This window comes from Salmo salar, chromosome 05 (assembly GCF_965601325.2).
Source record: "Salmo salar chromosome 05, fSalSal1, whole genome shotgun sequence".
Taxonomy (NCBI): Eukaryota; Metazoa; Chordata; class Actinopteri; order Salmoniformes; family Salmonidae; genus Salmo; species Salmo salar.
Window position 1 is genome coordinate 18,156,191 of NC_138295.1, and position 22,941 is coordinate 18,179,131.

The 22,941-nt window shown below is 45.1% G+C and overlaps 1 protein-coding gene across 2 annotated transcripts; it reads left to right on the top strand.

Moving 5' to 3' along the window:
* Positions 1-4,071: 4,071 nt before the first annotated feature.
* On the top strand, positions 4,072-18,055 carry LOC106604384 (EH domain-containing protein 1). 2 transcript variants are annotated; one of them, XM_014198954.3, is made up of 7 exons: positions 4,072-4,222; positions 4,541-4,973; positions 9,195-9,292; positions 11,850-12,091; positions 14,411-14,581; positions 14,828-14,992; positions 15,235-18,055. In XM_014198954.3, the coding sequence occupies exons 2-7, from the start codon at positions 4,585-4,587 to the stop codon at positions 15,772-15,774; spliced, it is 1,605 nt and encodes a 534-aa protein (XP_014054429.1). In that variant the 5' UTR covers positions 4,072-4,222; positions 4,541-4,584; the 3' UTR covers positions 15,775-18,055. The 2 variants fall into 2 exon arrangements, with proteins under 2 accessions (XP_014054429.1, XP_014054430.1); XM_014198955.3 differs by lacking the exon at positions 4,072-4,222 and having other exon boundaries at positions 4,349-4,973.
* Positions 18,056-22,941: the final 4,886 nt, after the last annotated feature.

Below are 22,941 nucleotides of genomic sequence, written 5' to 3' on the forward strand. Positions count from 1 at the left end.
AACACAAAATACTTAAATACATGTAATTTTGTCCTAGAAACATTTAATTGAAGTACTGTAGAATTCCATTCATTCCTGTGGAGGACTGCTCCTACTGGAGTTCCAATATGACCAACCGGTGGCTTCAAAGACTCTCAATAGCCAATACATTGCAACAGCAATCCAGGGTTTGTATACATTATTGCTCGTCCCCGAAGATAAAATCTGGGAGGGGACTGTGGGTCTGTCTCCGTCCGTTAGGATGTTCTTTCCTACGTTATTCACACTTGATATATCAGACAGCACTGGCCCGATTTTGACTAAACTTAAGTGAATGACGCGTCTTGCCATACAGATCCGGCATTTACAAAATTGTTACTCATTGGGCAGATGGTGACGCAATAATAAGATACGCCCCTCACCCTGTTTGACCTAAAGTCATGAAATTCGTATAAACTGTAGGTCCCTCAGGTATATAAAGAACGGCCCCTCCCCTCACTAGAAACACATTTGCCTCTGGGACACGTCTTTCATGATGGATTTTCTGACATTTTGAATTTTGTGAAAAAACGACAGAAGGGGAAACAGAAGGGGAAACCTATAAATATCTTTGATGCAACTCTTTTGGCACCTAATGACCGATCTGCACCAAACTTGATATGTGATATCTATGGTCAAAGGTCTCTCAAAGCAATATTTTCCAGACTAGTACCTAAAACAACATGGCTGTTATTGAGCAATAAACGTTCAGTCCGGCGTGGTCTGGCACATAAATGCATATGAATCACATAAATGCATATTCATATTATAACAACATTTGGCACACATGTTGCAAACACTGTCAAGACTCAACATATGCAAAAACATTCATATCGACCTCACGGTGGCACTATAACGGGCACATGTTTATATCTCTTGATCTGTTGACTCAAAGTGATGAAATTTGGCACACATGCTCAGGGATATGAGTCTAGCTAACCCACGCAATATCTCAGACACCCCTGGGACGATTTTGACGAAACTTGGGTGAATGATGGTTCTTGCCATAGAGATCCATCGGTCATTTACAAAATGACACTGATTGGCCCAAGGGTGGCGCTGCATCCTTTGTGGGGGACAACATGTTTACTTTTGCCTTGTTGTAATTATTAAGCTCCACTTCTGTTTGTAGTTTGTTTTGTATCTATAGGTATATCTGATTCCCTAGCATGCGTTTACTTTTACTATTTGGGTTTAGTGTGTGTCTGAGTGTGTATATTTTTGTTTAACTATCCTTGTCGGTCCTCACAAGGAAAAATGCTATTTTAGGCTTAGGGGTTAGGTTTAGGGTTAGGGTTAGAATACGGGTTAGGATTATAATTATGGTAAGGTTTAGGGTTAAGGGTTATGGTTAAGATTAGGGTTAGGAGTTAGGGTTAGATATACTTTCAGGGTTAGGGGTTTGGGGTTAAGGTTAAGGTTAGACTTAGGGTTAAGGTTAAGGTTATGGTTAAGGGTTAAGGTTAGGGTTAGGGTTTGATTTAGGGTTGGGGTGAGGAAAAATAGGAATTTGGATGGGAACTAAATCTTTGGTCCCCACAAGGATAGCAGTACAAAACTGTGTGTGTGTGTGTTTGTGTGTGTGTGCGGGTATGTGTGTATGTGTGTACGTGTGTATTGTGTGTACGTCAGCGGAGTCTGCTGAGGGGAAGACAGCTCATAATAATGGCTGGAACGGAGCAAATTAAATGGCATCAAACACATGGAAACCATGTATTTGATGTATTTGATACCATTCCACTTCAGCCATTACCACAAGCCCGTCCTCCCAAATGAAGGTGCCACCAACCTGCTGTGGTGTACATGTGTGTCGGCTTTGTGTGCTTGCGAATGTCTTACTGCATGGCTATGGATGTTCAAACAGGATGCAAAGTTTATGAACAGGGCCTGTTACATATTTACTGTATGTATAATGATTAATTTCTCTCTCCCTCTCACGGTCTTAAGCAGCCCTCGCTCACTTCCTTGACTAGTACTTTACTGAACTTCAGTTCCTGAGGGTGAGTAGGTTCAGTTTGTTTTTAAATTGTTATGTTTAAATCTCAACCTGCCTACATTATGAGATCCCATTGGATGAGATGAAGAAATGTAATAAATTGTAATAGATCATTCCATCCATAGTCAGTTTTATTTAGGACACTGGTAGCCTTTCATCTTGCGGTTTCCTCTTCTTGTAACTGGCAGGCACAAAGAAAGTCAGCTGATAAGTGATTCAATGATTATCTTTAGTGATGTGTGAATTCCCTGATCAGAGAAAGAAACTTAAATGAATTAAAAAACATAGAAAGAGTGCAACATGTAAGACAGAAAGGTGAACAAAGTTGAAGGAGGAAATAAGGGGCCAAAGTCACTCTCTCGTGAATTGTTTTATTGTTTTGTTTTGCAAAGCTGGAAGGGTGTGAGGTAAAGATCAGTAAGTCAAAGTCTATAGAGATTCTGGGAAGGATAGCGAGAAAGAGAAGGCCTAAGATTCTGGAACTAGAGGAGCCCTAGGATTCTGGAACTAGAGGAGGCCTAGGATTCTGGAACTAGAGGAGGCCTAAGATTCTGGAACTAGAGGAGGCCTAAGATTCTGGAACTAGAGGAGCCCTAGGATTCTGGAACTAGAGGAGGCCTAAGATTCTGGAACTAGAGGAGGCCTAAGATTCTGGAACTAGAGGAGGCCTAAGATTCTGGAACTAGAGGAGCCCTAGGATTCTGGAACTAGAGGAGGCCTAAGATTCTGGAACTAGAGGAGGCCTAAGATTCTGGAACTAGAGGAGCCCTAGGATTCTGGAACTAGAGGAGGCCTAAGATTCTGGAACTAGAGGAGGCCTAGGATTCTGGAACTAGAGGAGGCCTAGGATTCTGGAACTAGAGGAGGCCTAGGATTCTGGAACTAGAGGAGGCCTAGGATTCTGGAACTAGAGGAGGCCCAAGATTCTGGAACTAGAGGAGGCCTAGGATTCTGGAACTAGAGGAGGCCTAAGATTCTGGAACTAGAGGAGGCCTAGGATTTTGGAACTAGAGAAGGCCTAGGATTCTGGAAATAAAGGGTTAACAAATAAAAACTGTTTTATCATAGTAAGTTCAATACAGTTTGATATCCTCTGAATTCAACAAATGTAATTGAAATATAATCATGAATCCATATAAAAGTATTTCATTGATTGAAGTTGAATAACTGACCCCCTTTACAGGACAACCAGACAGCCTCCTGTATGTGCTGAACGGGACCAACCCTTTGAGAACATTGCCCTGGTGGGCACAATCACCATGATTTTATTGCTACAATTGAGTGATACACAATCTGAATTGTAAATTAGCAATAAGGTAGATCAAAGGTAATAATAAAATAAAGTATGTATCATTCTTAATGGTGTCTTAGCTCCATTATCACATGCTTTTTATGCATTGTCATCACATGTTCAGATTTATGTCACAGTGTTGTAATTCTCTTTCACCAACAGGGGGCAGTATAATCTCGCGCTATATGACAAGACAATTTGAGACTTGTGATAAGAGTACGTAAATGGTTTACTATTAATCATGTGGCTTTACAGCTGTGTGATAAAGTGCGCTATAACTCCAGTGTCTGGTGTCCGCTGGCTGTAACAGCAACTCCATATGGAATAGCTCAGGGTTCCAGTGGAGCTGCTGTTATGGGCGGAGAGGCACCTCTGGTCGTCACCCTGGATGCACTGTGTAGACCTAAATCTACTGAATGTGACGTTGTCTGTGCACTTGTATGTACTGTACTTGAGTAGGCCTTTTAATACTAGTGTATTTATATAGTGTTTCTTGTCAGTGTTTCTTTTCACAATAAAGATACTGGCATTTACTGTAATTGTTTCTCTTGTTTAGTGTGTCTGGTCTTTATCACAGCCTACCACATATTTGGGCCAGCAATGAACACACACACATTTTTATCAGACAGGGCATTATAGAGCTGTCCAACTTTTAAGGAATTGCCGGATAGTGAGGCCAAACCAGTAATGTGCTGCAGCTGTCACAAGACTGGGTGAGATGACGAGGAGTCAATTGCGTATTTCTTCATCCTCATTCCTTACCTTCATCATTTTGAGCGATGATAGGCCTACGTACTTCATTCATTCATTCGGTGGGACTTTTATTTTGAAGTTCACATTCCACTTCCGCTTTCTGCGTGTCACACACACAAGTGTCAGCCAGCAGGTGAACGCGGTCACATAACTCAAAAGGACAGGTAAAAGTAATGTTTTCCTCCTTTTAAAGGATAGTGTGTGTTTATTATCAAACGTTTAAGAGAAATTACGCTCTCGACTTCTATAAAAGATTGCCAGTAGATGGCTAGATACATTAATTCTCAAGTTACTGGAGAGGGATTGTGCTTGGTGCGTGATTGACTAGTAGTACAAACTAGTTGGGGCGTATTTGGCTAGTCAGGAGGGAGGGACAATCAACACCTCGCCTACTTTAGCTAACGTTACTCTACTACTGTGATCTGTGATAAGAGTTGCACTAACAACTTGGCCACATCGCCAACTCTCTCTGCTGTTTTCAGATCCAAAGCGACACTGCTGTGTCAAACCAGCTCAACAGCCCACCATGTTCCGCTCAAGGGATAAAAAAACGCCAGAACCGTTCCAGGATGTTTCGCAAGGTTTGAAGAAACTTTACCGGACTAAACTCTTTCCCCTGGAGGACAGCTACCAATTCCACGACTTCCACTCACCGGCGCTTGAGGATGCGGACTTCGACAACAAACCCATGGTTCTCTTGGTCGGTCAGTACTCGACCGGGAAAACGACCTTTATTCGGCACCTGATGGAGCAAGACTTCCCCGGTATGAGGATAGGGCCCGAGCCGACGACAGACTCTTTCATAGCTGTGATGCACGGTGACCAGGAAGGGATGATACCTGGTAACGCCTTGGTTGTCGACCCCAAAAAACCCTTCCGCAAACTCAACGCATTTGGTAACGCGTTCCTCAACAGGTAAATACTCATTCCAAGTTTCCACGCACCAGTAGGAGAGCGTATGCCTTTTGTAAAGTACAGTATGCAAAAAGGCTATACCTCATACGTAGGACTAATATCCAGCAGCTCATTTCATAACTTGAAAGAATAACTAGTTACTGTACATGCCACTAAAGTTACTACAAGGACACATTGTTACTTGATTGTTGATCACCTGATCTGATGAGGTGACAGTCATAATGTCATTGACAGTGACACCACTCCCAGCATTCCATATACTACCTCCTGCACAAGCCTCTCCATGTAGGGACTCTGAAACAAAATCTCTACTGTTGCATCATATTCCTCCAGTTATTTAGCCCAAGGTGTTTAACCTTCATTTCATCACCACAACAGATTGTAGTCTCTGTTGCAAACACCTGTTTGTTAACCCACCTGGAAAAGTCACCTTGCCAAGTAGAGACAACCTTTTCCCCTTGGCTATTTGAACAGTGTGTAACAACACCTAGCCTGAACCAGATGAGTCACATCCTAGTTTGGCAACACTGCAGCAGATTGATTTGGGCTCATGTCACTTTAAGGTAAATGAACAAAATATGAATGACTGTGTTTCCAGTAGCCAGGCAACACAGTGAGTTATGTCTTCCTCTTAGTTGAATGGACATCCCAGGGCAGGCTACAGCTGCCACATCAGTAGGAACAGCTGGCCAACTCCCACTGTGGTTTCTGCCTGCTATGAGGCAAAGTGGAAGTGCAGTGCTGGTATGTTCTTTATGGTAGTGTGACAGTAGTCAGGCAGCATCTAGGCTATAATGGTTGCAGGCAGCCTAATTCTGATATTTTGCCACATAATTGGGCTGCCTGTCTAAACGCAGTTGACTAGTCAGTACTCATCTGGCCTTCTTGTGTGTTCAATGACTCATTATCATGACCAATCAAAGTGATTCAGTGATCCAGACTGCTCTATGGCACATTCTGACACCACAGTCAGTTGTTCTAGTCTGTTCTATATGGCATTATGACGTTCAATCAATGGGAGTTTGTCTGTTCTGGGGCTTTATGTGTGTTCTGTTTTCTTTCAGACTTCAAACTAGGGCTGGGAATTGCCAGGGACCTCACGATATGCATTGGCTAATGGGGATCCCAATCATATCCAATCTCTAAATAAACCAAATGATCACAATACTGAGGTGCAATAGGATATGTAGGCTATTGCGATTTTCCCCGTTTTCTACATGTATTAAGATTCGATGTTGTGATTTTTATTGCGATTTAATGTTACAAACATATTGCTCACCATACGTCTGCTGCAGAGGGACGAGAGCCATGAGAAAACAAGTTTTGATCGATCATGGAAATAAAAGTGCTGAAAACAAATTGGCTCCCTATTTAAGAAGAAGATGGAGAACAAACTATGAAGGGAAAATAGTGGAGTTTTGGTGCAGGTACAGTACAGCCAACAAGTGTCAAAAACAATACTATATGAAATATCATCAAATATTATCCCGATATGTAACTTTTTATTTTCTTCCCCCATCACTACTTTAAACACAGAATCCCTCAAGGTTGGTTTATTGTAGTGTCCTTTTTCTGAAGTAGGCCTTCTTACTAATGGATATCTCCTCTCTGTGAGAGCTTGGCTGGCACCACAAAACTAATGGTCAGATAAACCTGGCCTTGTCTCTCTCTGTGCTACAGACTGACTGGACAGGTTTTACAGGAAGTCATGTGCTCAGCCTGGCAATAGGTAATTTCCTCACCCTCAGATTATCTGTGGTGCTTCGCACACCGCCATATGCTGATTCAACACACATGGGTCACCACTGATACTGGACTACACTGCTGCTCACGCCTGTTCTGGGGTACTACATTGCCCAGGATGCATCTGTACAATTGATTTCTGTTGGCTCATAGCAGAGAAAGTCAATGAGGGTCAATTGATAATTAGCCTCGCTTAGAGGCTAATTGACGAGATGAACAAGGCGTCAAGGCCCATTAGACAGGGCTGTTTCACAACCAGACTGACTAGTCTGAGGGAGCAGCACAGACGGTGAGATGATTCTAGATCTATAACCATAGCGTTGGCCTTTAATTACCACAACCAGCCATCGGCCGCTCTCTGTGTGTGTGTGTGTGTGTGTGTGTGTTGTGTGTGTGTGTGTGTGTGTGTCCACAATGGGTGTAGTAAGAGTCAGCGGGATGGGGTTCCGTTTTACTGAACCCAGCCTGTTATTTCAGGACACTGACTGACTCTGCACATTACTGCATGGGGTCTTCCAGTAACATCCCAAAGGGAAATGTGTTAAGAACTTAGGCCTACCTGTCTGGCACACAATGTCCTCAAGCCTCATAGTATTTCTTCACTTCGGGGAGTTGTGGGTCTGCCTGATGACGGGTTCAGAGAGGGAGGGGGAAGAAGGGATGGGGGTTACTGTTGGAGTAGTGTCTTGTTCAGAGAGGGAGTGTTCATAGAGGAAGGGGGAAGAAGGGATGGGAGTTACTGTTTGATTAGTGTCTGGTGGAGCAGGAGAGATTCTGAGGTTACCACAGTTGTGCTGAGCTTTGTGTGGAAAATGTTAAATAAACGGGAAGGCTTGGACTTTCAAATCACATTCGTCAACAACAGGTGTAGACTGACAGTGAAATGCTTACTTGCAGGCCCTTCCCAACAATGCAGAGAGAAACATTGAGAAATAATAGAAAGATAATAACACAAGGAACAAATACACAGTGAGTGACGATATGTAGACGGGGGTGAAGTCACAAGGCAACAGGATAGATACACTGCTGCTACTGTTTATGTGATGAGTCAAACAATCTAGTGTGTTGGGGGGGTATTGCAGATAGTCCAGGAGGCTATTTCGTTAATTATTTAGAAATCTTATGGCTGTTGGGGGTGATGTTGGTTCCAGACTTGGTCTATGTCTTGATGTAGAACTCTGAGGATCTGAGGGCCCATGACAAATCTTCAGTCTCCTGAGGGGGAAGAGGTGTTGTGCCTTCTCAATGACTGTGTTGGTGTGTGTGTGTGGACCATGTTAATTCCTTAGTGATGTGGACCCTGAGGAACTCGAAGCTGTCCATCCACTCCAGCCCTGTCAATGTGAATGGGGGCGTGTTCAGCCCTCTGTTTCCTGTAGTCCATGATCAGCTCCTTTGTCTTGCTGACAGTGAGGGAGATGTTGTTGTCCTGGCACCACACTGCCAGGTCTCTGACCTCCCGCGGCTGGTTTTCCCTTTGTAATCTGTGATAGTTTCCAGGCCCTGCCATATCCGATGAGCATCAGAGCCAGCGTAGTAGGATTCCATCTTAGTCCTGGATTGACTCTTTGCCTGTTTGATTCCTCGTCGGAGGTCGTAGCAGGATTTCTTAAGTGTCACGATTAGTGTTCCGCTCTTTGAAAGCGGCAGCTCCAGCCTTTAGCTCAGTGCAGATGTTGCCTGTAATCAATAGCTTCTGGTTGGGATTTGTACATGTGGTCACTGTGGGGAGACGTTGTATATTTGGCAAATATTCCCATTGTGATATGATACTACTCTACCACAGGACATTTCACCCCCCTGTTTCTTTTACTTCTTGTTTGGCCTTAAATTTCCTCTTATGAGTGTTTGTGTGATAATGTAAGCTAAGAGCTTAGTTCTACTAGTCTTGTGACCTAATGCCTGTAGCATAAGGGCGCGGTGGGGCAGCGGAGTTCTGAGGGCGCGCGGTGGGGCAGCGGAGTTCTGGGATGAGAAGGAAAATAAGTGGTCAAACGTAACAATCGTTGTTCCTGCTTGAGGAAACTGCAGTCTTCTGTTTGACCGACCTAGCCCTCTCTCTCCAGATACAAAACATGTTGTTTTCTGTGTGTCATGATTTGCTCCCAATTATACACTTATCCACTTGAAGTTTTAGGCTGAAAAACATTATGTTTGGGCTGACTAATGCACGACTATAGTTTAGGCTTGCCAGTGAGTCAAGGTTATTCATAAGTTATTCTTTGGACAATTGAATAAATGATGCAGCATTCAACTCTCACAAACTTGTTTTTGAATTTTGTTTTCTTCCACTTCCAGGCAAACCATTAAATTCCCATTTCAAGCCGTGACAGGTTGATTGTAAGCATCGTTTAGACATAGATTAATTCCTGTCTTTGTTTCAACATCCTCACCGAACTGGTTGTTAATGTCTCTCTCGCTCTCTCGCTCTCTCGCTCTACTCCATCTCTACTCCATCTCTACTCCATCTCCTTGCAGATTTACGTGTGCTCAGATGTCCAACCCGGTCCTGGAGAGCATCAGTATCATTGATACCCCTGGAATCCTGTCAGGAGAGAAACAGAGGATAAGCAGAGGTCAGCCTCACACCCACGCAAAAACACTTGCTTTTATGTTTTTTTCCACAGTCATTTATCACAGTTATCTCTATGAAGGTGTCAAGCCTGACTGTGTCAACCACTAAGTGTGTCAGAGGTAACACAGGCAAGTTAAACCTCACCAAAGATGAGAGAATAGTATGCAATACTTCTCTTTTCTGTTAAGAGAAGTACAACTAATGCAACAGACTCTTATGTCATTTGGGGTCCTAGGAAGGGAAGCTGAGTAGAACTGAGATGACTGTGAGTTTCCCCACAATCCCTATGTTGCACATTTTTCTGATAATGCTCAGCCAATATCTTATCTTATTGGCTCATTCTGCTAATACTATTTGGTAATATCATTTCTTATTGGGTCATTTTTTCCCACTACAAGTGAAAGGTTGAGAGATCAAATTGTATTTGTCACATGCTTCATAAGCAACAAGTGTAGCCTAACAGTGAAATGCTTACTTACAGGTCCTTTTCCAACAATGCAGAGTGTATATATATATATATCTTTTTTTTAAAGAAATGGTGACACCAGAAGTAAATACACAGTGAATAACGAGTAAAAAAAGAACATTGCTGTATACAAGGAGTTCCAGGTAGATATGTAGATATGGGTAGTGTTAAAGTGACTAGGCAACAGGATCCATGATCGACAGCAGCAGTGTGTATGGTGTCTGTGTGGCGTCAGTATGCATGTGTGCCCGTGTTATGTGTATGTGTCATTATAAGTATGTGTGGGTAGAGTCCGGAGTGTGTGGGTTAAAAGAAAAGTCAATGCAGGCACTCGGATTAGCTATTTAGCAGTCTTATGGCTTGGGTGTAGAAGCTGTTCATGTTTCTGTTGGTTCCAGACATGAACAGAATCTACCCTCAAGCAAAAAGACTGTTAAACAAGACTGCTAGAGAGCTGGGGAGAGATCCCAAGAGAGTAGAGACAAGGAAAGAAGGGACAAAATGGATAAGTATGATAGAGAGAAACAGCTAAGAGCTATGAGATGAGGAGCAGAGAGAAAGTATGAGAGATAAACATAGCTAAGAGCTATGAGATGAGGAGCAGAGAGAAAGTATGAGAGAAACATAGCTAAGAGCTATGAGAGGAGGGGAAAGTATGAGAGAAACATAGCTAAGAGCTATGAGAGGAGGGGAAAGTATGAGAGAAACATAGCTAAGAGCTATGAGAGGAGGGGAAAGTATGAGAGAAACATAGCTAAGAGCTATGAGAGGAGGGGAAAGTATGAGAGAAACATAGCTATGAGAGGAGGGGAAAGTATGAGAGAAACATAGCTATGAGAGGAGGGGAAAGTATGAGAGATAAACATAGCTAAGAGCTATGAGATGAGGGGAAAGTATGAGAGAAACATAGCTAAGAGATGGGGAAAGTATGAGAGATAAACATATCTAAGAGCTATGAGATGAGGGAAAATATGAGAGAAACATAGCTAAGAGCTATGAGATGAGGAGCAGAGGGAAAGTGTGTGTAAATGCATACATCTATGTGTGTCAAGATGACCCTATTTAGCCTTGGGGGAAACGCCGTACTTCAAAACCACATGCATACCTCAGACCACTATGATTACACACACACACACACACACCTGACTGTATTGTTCATCGGGGGTATGACAGTGCCGGGGGCTGCTGTTGTGTGTGTGTGTTAGAAGCAACAGTTGTTGGTAGACTGGAGAGAGTGGTGCAGTAGTCATTGTGTGGGGACAGTTGTTTCAAACTATCCATTTGATGAAAAGAATGTCCTCTAAATCCCACAGGCCTCTGACTTTCAGATTCCCTTATCATTCTCTCTCTCTGTCTCCCCCATCTCTCTCTCTGTCTCTCCTGTCTTGATATGCTAGTGTTATGATTTCCCTTTCTCTCCTCTGTCTGTGATTCTGTCTCTTTGACTCACTTTCTCTTGCTCGCATTTGTTCTCTCCCACTCACTCTTTCCACTGCCTCTCCCACCCCCCTGACACACACATGCACAAAGCCTACCCCTGGAATGCGTGTGCAGCAGATCTGGTGCTGATTGTGTTGCCAGCTGCGTAGATTAGCTTTTTAGACTGACTGACTGCATTCTTCTCCGATCAGATGACAGGCACTAATCAAAACCATAATTCCCCCTCTATTTCTCTTCCTTTGTCTTTTTAAAGAGCCTCGCTGCGCCAGATTCCACAGGCTTCTGTTCAGAAAAGGAAAAGCCTCTCTGTTCCTATTGCTTTTCAGACTCCTCTGTTTCCTGTTGTTTTTTTAAATAGGCTAAAGAGGACGGCACTGAACACGTTTGAATATTTGGACATTATCAGAGACGTTTTGAAACATGCTGCATAGGGTCTATACTTTCAGTATGTCGACCAGTAGTGTTGTCCATTATAGGGTCATGTTAGCCACAATACACCACAACCCTCAACCCAATACCCACTTTTCCTATTCATTTTGTCTTCTCATCTTTCTCCCCACAATCTCATTTGGGGTTCCTCCTCAACATAAGTCTTGCTGATAGACACAGTCCAGACTGTGAATCCAGCGTAACTCGCCTTGCCGTTCTACAGGGTATGACTTTGCAGCGGTACTGGAGTGGTTTGCGGAGCGTGTGGACCGCATCATCCTCCTGTTTGACGCCCACAAGCTGGACATCTCAGACGAGTTCTCTGAGGTGATCCGCGCCCTGAAGAACCACGAGGACAAGATGCGCGTGGTGCTGAACAAGGCTGACCAGATCAACACACAGCAGCTGATGAGAGTCTACGGCGCCCTCATGTGGTCGCTGGGGAAGATCATCAACACACCCGAGGTGACTTATTATTTGATTTATTTCAATAAAGATGTGTCTGAAATCGCACCCTATTCCCTATATAGTTCACTACACTACTTTCCCTATATGTTACACTACTTTCCCACAATCAAAAGTAACTCTATATTGGGAGTAGGGTGCCATATCAGATGCAGATATTTTTAAATACATATAGAGTTGCCTTAGCTGTCGGACGACAACAAAACAACATTTAAGGTTAAACGAAACAGTAAAGTCTAACAACTTATTTCCATTGTGTTCTCTCTGGGGTCAGCCACACTACTGTAACTCGCTTTTGACCACGGTGTGCTAAATGGAATACTGTTCAAAAGTTTGGGGTCACTTAGAAATGTCCTTGTGAAGAGGTGACACTGGAGAATCTTTTATTTTTATTGGCCAGTCTGAGATATGGCTTTTTCTTTGCAACTCTGCCTAGAAGGCCAGCATCCCAGAGTCACCTCTTCACTGTTGAGATTGGTGTTTTGCGGGTACTATTTAATGAAGCTGCCAGTTGAGGACCTGTGAGGCGTCTGTTTCTCAAACTAGACAATCTAATGTACTTGTTCTCTTGCTCAGTTGTGCACCGGGGCCTCCCACTCCTCTTTCTATTCTGGTTAGAGACAGTTTGCGCTGTTCTGTGAAGGGAGTAGAACACAGCGTTGTATGAGATCTTCAGTTTCTTGGCAATTTCTCACATGGAATAGCCTTCATTTCTCAGAACAAGAATAGACTGACGAGTTTCAGAAGAAAGTTCTTTGTTTCTGGCCATTTTGAGCCTGTAATCAAACCCACAAATGCTGATGCTCCAGATACTCAACTAGTCTAAAGAAGGCCAGTTGTATTGCTTCTTTAATTAGAACAACAGTTTTCAGCTGTGCTAACGAAGTTGCAAAAGGGTTTTCTAATGATCAATTAGCCTTTTTTTAAATGATAAACTTGGATTAGCTAACACAACGTGCCATTGGAACACAGGAGTGATGGTTGCTGATAATGGGCCTCTGTACGCTTATGTAGATACTCTATCAAAAATCAGCTGTTTCCAGCTACAATAGTCATTTACAACATTAACAATGTCTACACTGTATTTCTGATCAATTTGATGTTATTTTACTGGACAAAAAATGAGCTTTTCTTTCAAAAACAAGGACATTTCTAAGTGACCCCAACTTTTGAACGGTTTTGTGTATGGGTATGTGTATATACATAAACTCAGCAAAAAAAGAAACGTCTCTTTTTCAGGACTCTGTCTTCCAAAGATAATTTGTAAAAATCCAAATAACTTCACAGATTTTCATTGTAAAGGGTTTAAACACTTGTTTCCCATGCTTGTTCAATGAACCATAAACAATTAATGAACATGCACCTGTGGAACGGTCGTTAAGACACTAACAGCTTACAGACGGTAGGCAATTAAAGTCACAGTTATGAAAACATAGGACACTAAAGAGGCCTTTCTACTGACTCTGAACAACACCAAAAGAAAGTGCCTGTGGGCACAAACCCACCGTCGCTGGACCAGACAGGACTGGCAAAAAGTGCTCTTCACTGACGAGTCGCGGTTTTGTCTCACCAGGGGTGATGGTCGGACTTGCGTTTATTGTCGAAGGAATGAGCGTTAAACCGAGGCCTGTACTCTGGAGCGGGATCGATTTGGAGGTGGAGGGTCCGTCATGGTCTGGGGCGGTGTGTCACAGCATCATCGGACTGAGCTTGTTGTCATTGCAGACAATCTCAACGCTGTGCGTTACAGGGAAGACATCCTCCTCCCTCATGTGGCACCCTTCCTGCAGGCTCATCCTGACATGACCCTCCAGCATGACAATGCCACCAGCCATACTGCTCGTTCTCTGCGTGATTTCCTGCAAGACAGGAATGTCAGTGTTCTGCCATGGCCAGTGAAGAGCCCGGATCTCAATCCCATTGAGCTCGTCTGGGACCTGTTGGATCGGAGGGTGACGGCTAGGGCCATTCCCCCCCCAGAAATGTCTGGGAACTTGCAGGTGCCTTGGTGGAAGAGTGGGGTAACATCTCACAGCAGGAACGGGCAAATCTGGTACAGTCCATGAGGAGGAGATGCACTGCAGTACTTAATGCAGCTGGTGACAACACCATATACTGACTGTTACTTTGTTCAGGGACACATTATTCCATTTCTGTTAGTCACATGTCTGTGGAACTTGTTCAGTTTGTCTCAGTTGTTGAATCTTGTTATGTTCATACAAATATTTACACATGTTAAGTTTGCTGAAAATAAACGCAGTTGACAGTGAGAGGCCGTTTCCTTTTTTGCTGAGTTTGTGAGTGTATTGTGGTCCTCAGGTGGTGAGGGTGTACATCGGGTCATTCTGGGCCCAGCCTCTCCTGATCCCTGACAACAGGAAGCTGTTTGAGGCTGAGGAACAGGACTTGTTCCAGGACATCCAGGGGCTTCCCCGGAATGCAGCGATACGGAAACTCAATGACCTCATCAAGAGGGCACGGCTGGCTAAGGTGAGACGGGATGGGGGAGGGTTCCCAGATGGGTGTAGGGAAGGTGTGAGGGAATATCCAAGAGGGCACTTAAGCAGAGAGGAGCAGAGTTAAAGTTAGTAGTATTTTGTTGTGGGTCAACAGGTAGTTTCTAAAGGATATTTGAACCCTTGTCCATGCCTACATCTTTAGGTTTATTATGGCAGAATATCAGTCTGGTCAATAGTTTGTTTCTAAAGGTTGTGTGACCTTTGAACCCTTGTCCAGGTCCATGCCTACATCATCAGCTCTCTGAAGAAGGAGATGCCCAGTGTGTTTGGGAAGGAGAACAAGAAGAAGGAGCTGATCGCCAACCTGGGAGAGACGTACCTGAAGATAGAGAGGGAACATCAGATCTCCCCTGGAGACTTCCCTAAACTCCAGAAGATGCAGGTGAGATGGAGCATCTGAATCCATATATAGTTTAGCCTTTGTTTCCTCAGAAAAAAGTTGATGGTATAGTTTCCGTACACACGTCCACACCAGAGGTTAATCAATGTCACTCTACAAACTGAAGTGTTATCCTGTCCTCCATATTATGTTGTTGAAGAAATGAAGACCATCCAATGATGAACATATTCTTTGTTAATGACCTCAGAAATATAACACATCTCCCCTCTCCATCGTCTCTGTAGGAGCTCCTGGCTGGCCACGACTTCTCTAAGTTCTCTACCATGAAGCCCAAGCTGCTAGAGGCTGTGGAGGACATGTTGGCCAACGACATCGCCCGCCTCATGATCCTGGTCCGCCAGGAGGAAGCCGCCATGCCCAGCCAGGCTGTCCACGGAGGTGCCTTCGAGGGCACCATGTCCGGCCCCTTCGGCCACGGCTACGGAGAGGGAGCCGGGGAAGGCATCGACGAGCTGGAGTGGGTGGTGGGCAGGGACAAACCCTCATACGATGAGATTTTCTACACGCTGTCGCCGATCAATGGTAAAGTGTCGGGCGCGGCAGCCAAGAAGGAGATGGTGAAGTCCAAGCTGCCCAACACGGTCCTGGGCAAGATCTGGAAGCTGGCCGACGTGGATAAGGATGGTTACCTGGACGACGAGGAGTTTGCGTTGGCCAATCACCTGATCAAGGTGAAGCTGGAGGGGCATGAGCTGCCGGGGAAGCTTCCGGAACACCTAGTGCCACCTTCTAAACGCCACCAGGAGATTGACATGGGAGAGTGATGTGGGACTGGGAGGAAGGGGGAAAACCACAATCTAATGAGCCAGGGAGAGACTGGGGAGGGCTGGGTTAAGGAGGGGTTGTTTTGAGGCGTGGGGGAAGATGTTTCTGAAGATTAGCTGAGGGAGGGTTGGGCGGGTGGAGAGTTGGTACTTATGAATGGACATTAACGGAACGGAATGGGTTGATTTCTGCATGAGGGAATGGGATGGGGAAACTTGCTAAATAAATGTTTTCCAAATATATCAGATCCAAAAAATATACTGTCCATATGTTGATCCAAAAGAGACATAATTAACTCATCCTTTTTGAAGAAAAAACAATTCTAAATTAGAATATTTTATCTATATTTTTGTATTTCCTGTCTGTTTACTATGAGATGCATTCAAATGCTTCCATTTTATTATTTTTTTCAGATGAATTAAAAGGAAATATTTATCCCAAGAAGGTAGTCTAGTATTTACTATGTTGGAAAACTTTTACATACTGGCCGCGTTGCAATTTACACGCTCAATAATTTCATCCAAACTGCTCGCGAGCATCTGCGTAGCCAGGCGCTAAAATTTAACATGGTTCTATTTTAGACACTTGACGCGCTGAAAGTCCTGCTTCTCCCATCTACTCATTGGTGTTTAGGAGCGTATACCCACGTGGGTGATTGACAGATGAAGTCCACACTCCAGTCCTGTTGGTGGTGGTAATGCACCTTAAAGTTGGTTGCCAACTGCCATATAAAATCCACAGAAGACTGAACGAGGAGAGATTATTAGAAACTACCTAGGTTTCCCCTTTATCTGTGGATTAATTGTCGGAGTAGAGAACACACAATTTTGTGTGACTCAAAATGGGTCAGAATTCTACAAAGATCCATGAAAAAAGGGACCTTGTACATTTCAGGTGAAATAACAACCCAATGTTAATATCCCAGGACAAATTAGCTAGCGACAGCAAGCTAGCTAGCTAAATGGCTTTGGATGTTTGATGTGTGTTTTGACCTGTCCCCAACTTAATATAGTAGGTTCAGAGTTTTGATATTTCAACCGGCATATCCTGATCGCATCTGGTGGGGATTAGACAAACTCAATGTACGCACGATTATACATGTGCAGACGGTTTGGTCATAGTGTTATTTAGAAATGTCAAACTGTATTGAATTGAATACATAAGTGCCCCCTGTAGGTGAGAACTGGTCACAGTCGGCTGGGCTGGAAGCAAACACCTGATGACAGGACACTGCTTATGAAATATGTTTTGAACAAGGGTGGAGAGATACAGCTGTAGGCCTATTGATCAACTGAAGATACTGACAGAGCGTGAGCGAGAAGGAAGGGATTATGAGATTCTGGAACACATTCACAGTGAACATGTGGAGATCATTTACAATGCTGGAAGGACAGTTGAAAAAGTTCCAGAATGTTAACACAAATCATAAACGGACAGAGACGGACATTTTTAGTTGAAAGTTGAAACCATTGAAGCTTTCAAAAACAAGTTTTAAACAACTAAACTGGCAAGTCTAGATGTGCCTGTTTTGCACCATTTCAAATGCTCTTACTTCCATATATTTGATTCAAACAGAGTACAAGAGTAACCATATGTTTACACTCAAACTATTTACTTGATTGATTGCAATTGACAATGTTTACTTTTTCACAACTCACATACCATCACTGTGACATGCTACCCCCCCAACCCTGCCTAGTTGTTTTGCCCACAATGCCTTGTCTCTATGGTAATCATAGATATTTTTCTTCATACATGGCACTCAAATGACATCTATCTCGTAGCGAATGGGACAGGAATGTGAGTTATGCAGAGGCTCCCTGGTCTGGTCTTCTGTGTGTTGGCATGTTCACTGTATAACAGGCTCATGTGCTGTTTGAATGCAGCAGGTGGGTTGTTTTACATCTGTAGAAGCAGCTGTGTGTTTACACCTTGAAGCTTGTTTTTGTGCTTTGTGTTGCACCTTTTACTATTTTAACTTGATGCCCACTACATACAATGAAGGTTATACCTACTGTGACCTATTTGAACTTGATGCCCACTACATACAATGAAGGTTATACCTACTGTGACCTATTTGAACTTGATGCCCACTACATACAATGAAGGTTATACCTACTGTGACCTATTTGAACTTGATGCCCACTACATACAATGAAGGTTATACCTACTGTGACCTATTTGAACTTGATGCCCACTACATACAATGAAGGTTATACCTACTGTGACCTATTTGAACTTGATGCCCACTACATACAATGAAGGTTATACCTACTGTGACCTATTTGAACTTGATGCCCACTACATACAATGAAGGTTATACCTACTGTGACCTATTTGAACTTGATGCCCACTACATACAATGAAGGTTATACCTACTGTGGCTGTTTTCTTCTTTATATGTTTCCTTTGCGTCTCTGTGACAGAAACAACATTCTGCATCCTTTAGAACTACGCAAATGGATTGGCATCAAACACATGGAAACCATTCCATCCATTCCTCTCCAGCCGTTACCATGGGCCCGTCCTCCCAAATGAATGTGCCACCAACCTCCTGTGACAGACACACGTTTTTCCTCATGTCAAGCCCTCACCTATGGGCCCAGCATGAAACTCAGACTGTGTGATACTCTGTCATGTTCTGACCCAGTTCCACATGATCCCCCCGCAACATGTCTTAGTGTGACTGGTTTAGGTTTGAGACCGGTTCACACCGGTTTTCATTTTGATTGGGACCATAGCCATCTCTTGTCTTTAGTTATTACTATATACAATACATGTTACTGTTCTATTGACAGAGTAATCACTGCCCTGTAAATGATATAGTTCCTGTTGTAATGGATATGGATGAGATACTGTACGACTAATACAGTGCTTGTTTGGCGTCTTTGTGCTAGGGTACTGTACAGTCGTGGCCAAAAGTTTTGAATGACACAAATATTAATTTTCAGTCTGCTGCTTCAGTTTGTATGATGGCAATTTGCATATACTCCAGAATGTTATGAAGAGGGGTCAGATGAATTGCAATTAATTGCAAAGTCCCTATTTTCCATGCAAATGAACTGAATCCCCCAAAAAACATTTCCACTACATTTCAGCCCTGCCACAAAAGGACCAGCTGATATCATGTCAGTGATTCTCTCGTTAACACAGGTGTGAGTGTTGACAAGGACAAGGCTGGAGATCACTCTGTCATGCTGATTGAGTTTGAATAACAGACTGGAAGCTTCAAAAGGAGGGTGGTGCTTGGAATCATTGTTCTTCCTCTGTCAACCATGGTTGCCTGCAAGGAAACACGTGCCGTCATCATTGCTTTGCACAAAAAGGCAAGGATAGTGCTGCCAGTAAGATCGCACCTAAATCAACCATTTATTCGGCTCATCAAGAACTTCAAGGAGAGCGGTTCAATTGTTGTGAAGAAGGCTTCAGGGCGCCCAAGAAAGTCCAGCAAGCGCCAGGACCGTCTCCTAAAGTTGATTCAGCTGCGGGATCGGGGCACCACCAGTACAGAGCTTTCTCAGGAATGGCAGCAGGCAGGTGTGAGTGCATCTGCACGCACAGTGAGGCAAAGACTTTTGGAGGATGGCCTGGTGTCAAGAAGGGGAGCAAATAAACCACTTCTCTCCAGGAAAACCATCAGGGACAGACTGATATTCTGCAAAAGGTACAGGGATTGGACTGCTGAGGACTGGGGTAAAGTCATTTTCTCTGATGAATCCCCTTTCCGATTGTTTGGGGCATCTGGGGGAAAAAAAGCTTGTCCGGAGAAGACAAGGTGAGCGCTACCATCAGTCCTGTGTCATGCCACAGTAAAGCATCCTGAGACCATTCATGTGTGGGGTTGCATCTCAGCCTAGGGAGTGGGCTCACTCACAATTTTGCCTCAGAACACAGCCATGAATAAAGAACGGTACCAACACATTCTCCGAGAGCAACTTCTCCCAACCATCCAGGAACAGTTTGGTGACGAACAGTGCCTTTTCCAGCATGATGGAGCACCTTGCCATAAGGCAAAAGTGATAACTAAGTGGCTCGGGGAACAAAACATCGATATTTTGGGTCCATGGCCAGGAAACTCCCCAGACCTTAATCCCATTGAGAACTTGTGGTCAATCCTCAAGAGGCGGGTGGACAAACAAAAACCCACAAATTCGGACAAACTCCAAGCATTGATTATGCAAGAATGGGTTGCCATCAGTCAGGATGTGGCCCAGAAGTTAAATGACAGCATGCCAGGGCGGATTGCAGAGGTCTTGAAAAAGAAGGGTCAACACTGCAAATATTGACTCTTTGCATCAACTTCATGTAATTGTCAATAAAAGCCTTTGACACTTATGAAATGCTTGTAATTATACATCAGTATTCCATAGTAACATCTGACAAAAATATCTAAAGACACTGAAGCAGCTAACTTTGTGGAAATCAATATTTGTGTCATTCTTAAAACTTTTGGCCACGACTATGTCTGTGTTGAAAGTATCTGTTCTGGTGTACTGTACAATCTGTTTCCAGCTCAAATGATCTTGCTTACATGCTTCAAAGTCTTCATAATATCAGTAGTAGTATAAGGCAGATGGGAAAGCATCATGCTATCAGTACCCTAAGGTAAACCAACGACACATTATGTAATCCCCGTGACACGACACTAATGAGCCATTTCACAAGTCTTCCTTACCATCTCTGTGTTCTTCACACACGTGATTAAATAGAGCACCTTGCCACTCGTAACATTGACTCCACCAAGAGAGACCCACCCAGTTGTCCGGTTTAAACCACTCTTCAACAGCAGTACCAGTTCTAGAACATGTGCAAAGGGTGCTAGAATGGCCACGATGGTGTGAAGTGAGTGGGTATGCATACCCTCTTAACTCAACCCTTATACTCCCACTGCCTCTCTTCCCCTGTCTCTCTCCCCTTGTCTGTTTGTATACATGTCTCTAAACCTGTTTGTGAAGCTGTCTCCATCTCTTTCTCTCTACCTCCATCAGTCCATTTCTGGGTCACTGTCATTCTGTCATTCTCTGAAAATACCTTGGCCCCATAGACTTTGACATCACATCATTGTATCTGTCCCATTATGGCGTTTGTGAGAGCATGGACAGTGCCATTGAGGCCATCTCCATTTTGAAGTAGTCAGTTTTCTTCTACCATGAGTTGGCAAATAAAGTGAAGGGGTGCACACTGCCGCCTAGTGTGTTTAGTTTGAACAGGTAAAACGCCAAGGTATCGATCACATAAATATGGTCTTCCATGTCAAAGTTACAGGACTTTTATGTTAAATCCATTTGTTTGGGGCACTAGAGTCCTCTATGTCTATGCTCGCACCCCTCGTCACCCCCCTGTTCCCCCTGATGGCCCTGTGACACACTGACCCCTCGTCACCCCCCTGTTCCCCCTGATGGCCCTGTGACACACTGACCCCTCGTCACCCCCCTGATGGCCCTGTGACACACTGACCCCTCCTCACCCCCCTGATGGCCCTGTGACACACTGACCCCTCCTGACCCCCCTGTTCCCCCTGATGGCCCTGTGACACACTGACCCCTCCTGACCCCCCTGTTCCCCCTGATGGCCCTGTGACACACTGACCCCTCGTCACCCCCCTGTTCCCCCTGATGGCCCTGTGACACACTGACCCCTCCTCACCCCCCTGTTCCCCCTGATGGCCCTGTGACACACTGACCCCTCCTCACCCCCCTGATGGCCCTGTGACACACTGACCCCTCCTCACCCCCCTGATGGCCCTGTGACACACTGACCCCTCCTCACCCCCCTGTTCCCCCTGATGGCCCTGTGACACACTGACCCCTCCTCACCCCCCTGTTCCCCCTGATGGCCCTGTGACACACTGACCCCTCCTCACCCCCCTGATGGCCCTGTGACACACTGACCCCTCCTCACCCCCCTGTTCCCCCTGATGGCCCTGTGACACACTGACCCCTCCTCACCCCCCTGATGGCCCTGTGACACACTGACCCCTCCTCACCCCCCTGTTCCCCCTGATGGCCCTGTGACACACTGACCCCTCCTCACCCCCCTGATGGCCCTGTGACACACTGACCCCTCCTCACCCCCCTGATGGCCCTGTGACACACTGACCCCTCCTGACCCCCCTGTTCCCCCTGATGGCCCTGTGACACACTGACCCCTCCTGACCCCCCTGTTCCCCCTGATGGCCCTGTGACACACTGACCCCTCGTCACCCCCCTGATGGCCCTGTGACACACTGACCCCTCCTCACCCCCCTGATGGCCCTGTGACACACTGACCCCTCCTGACCCCCCTGTTCCCCCTGATGGCCCTGTGACACACTGACCCCTCCTGACCCCCCTGTTCCCCCTGATGGCCCTGTGACACACTGACCCCTCCTGACCCCCCTGTTCCCCCTGATGGCCCTGTGACACACTGACCCCTCGTCACCCCCCTGATGGCCCTGTGACACACTGACCCCTCCTCACCCCCCTGATGGCCCTGTGACACACTGACCCCTCCTGACCCCCCTGTTCCCCCTGATGGCCCTGTGACACACTGACCCCTCGTCACCCCCCTGATGGCCCTGTGACACACTGACCCCTCCTCACCCCCCTGATGGCCCTGTGACACACTGACCCCTCCTGACCCCCCTGTTCCCCCTGATGGCCCTGTGACACACTGACCCCTCCTGACCCCCCTGTTCCCCCTGATGGCCCTGTGACACACTGACCCCTCCTCACCCCCCTGATGGCCCTGTGACACACTGACCCCTCCTCACCCCCCTGATGGCCCTGTGACACACTGACCCCTCCTGACCCGTACTGTTAAATGCAGCCAGGGGGTTCTGTAACACAACTATGTGTAGAAGGGTGTCACATCTAAGACAGAGGTGGGAAGTAGCATGGCAGCTTTGTGTGAAAGTACAGGTGTGTGTGTGTGTGTGTGTGTGTGTGTGTGTGTGTGTCATGGCATGCCTGTATGTCTGTATGGGGCACAGGTCTGACTCCAGTAATCATACATGACTAGTGTAACTCATGACTCTCTGAAGTTACTGGAACTTGGGTGATGCATGTGAAGTCATGCATTCATGACTTTGTCCGTGAACAGAAAATACATGCTGTTATGATGGTTATATGATGCTATGGGGAATGGTAAGTTACAAGAATGTTTGACTCGCCAAAAATCAAACCATA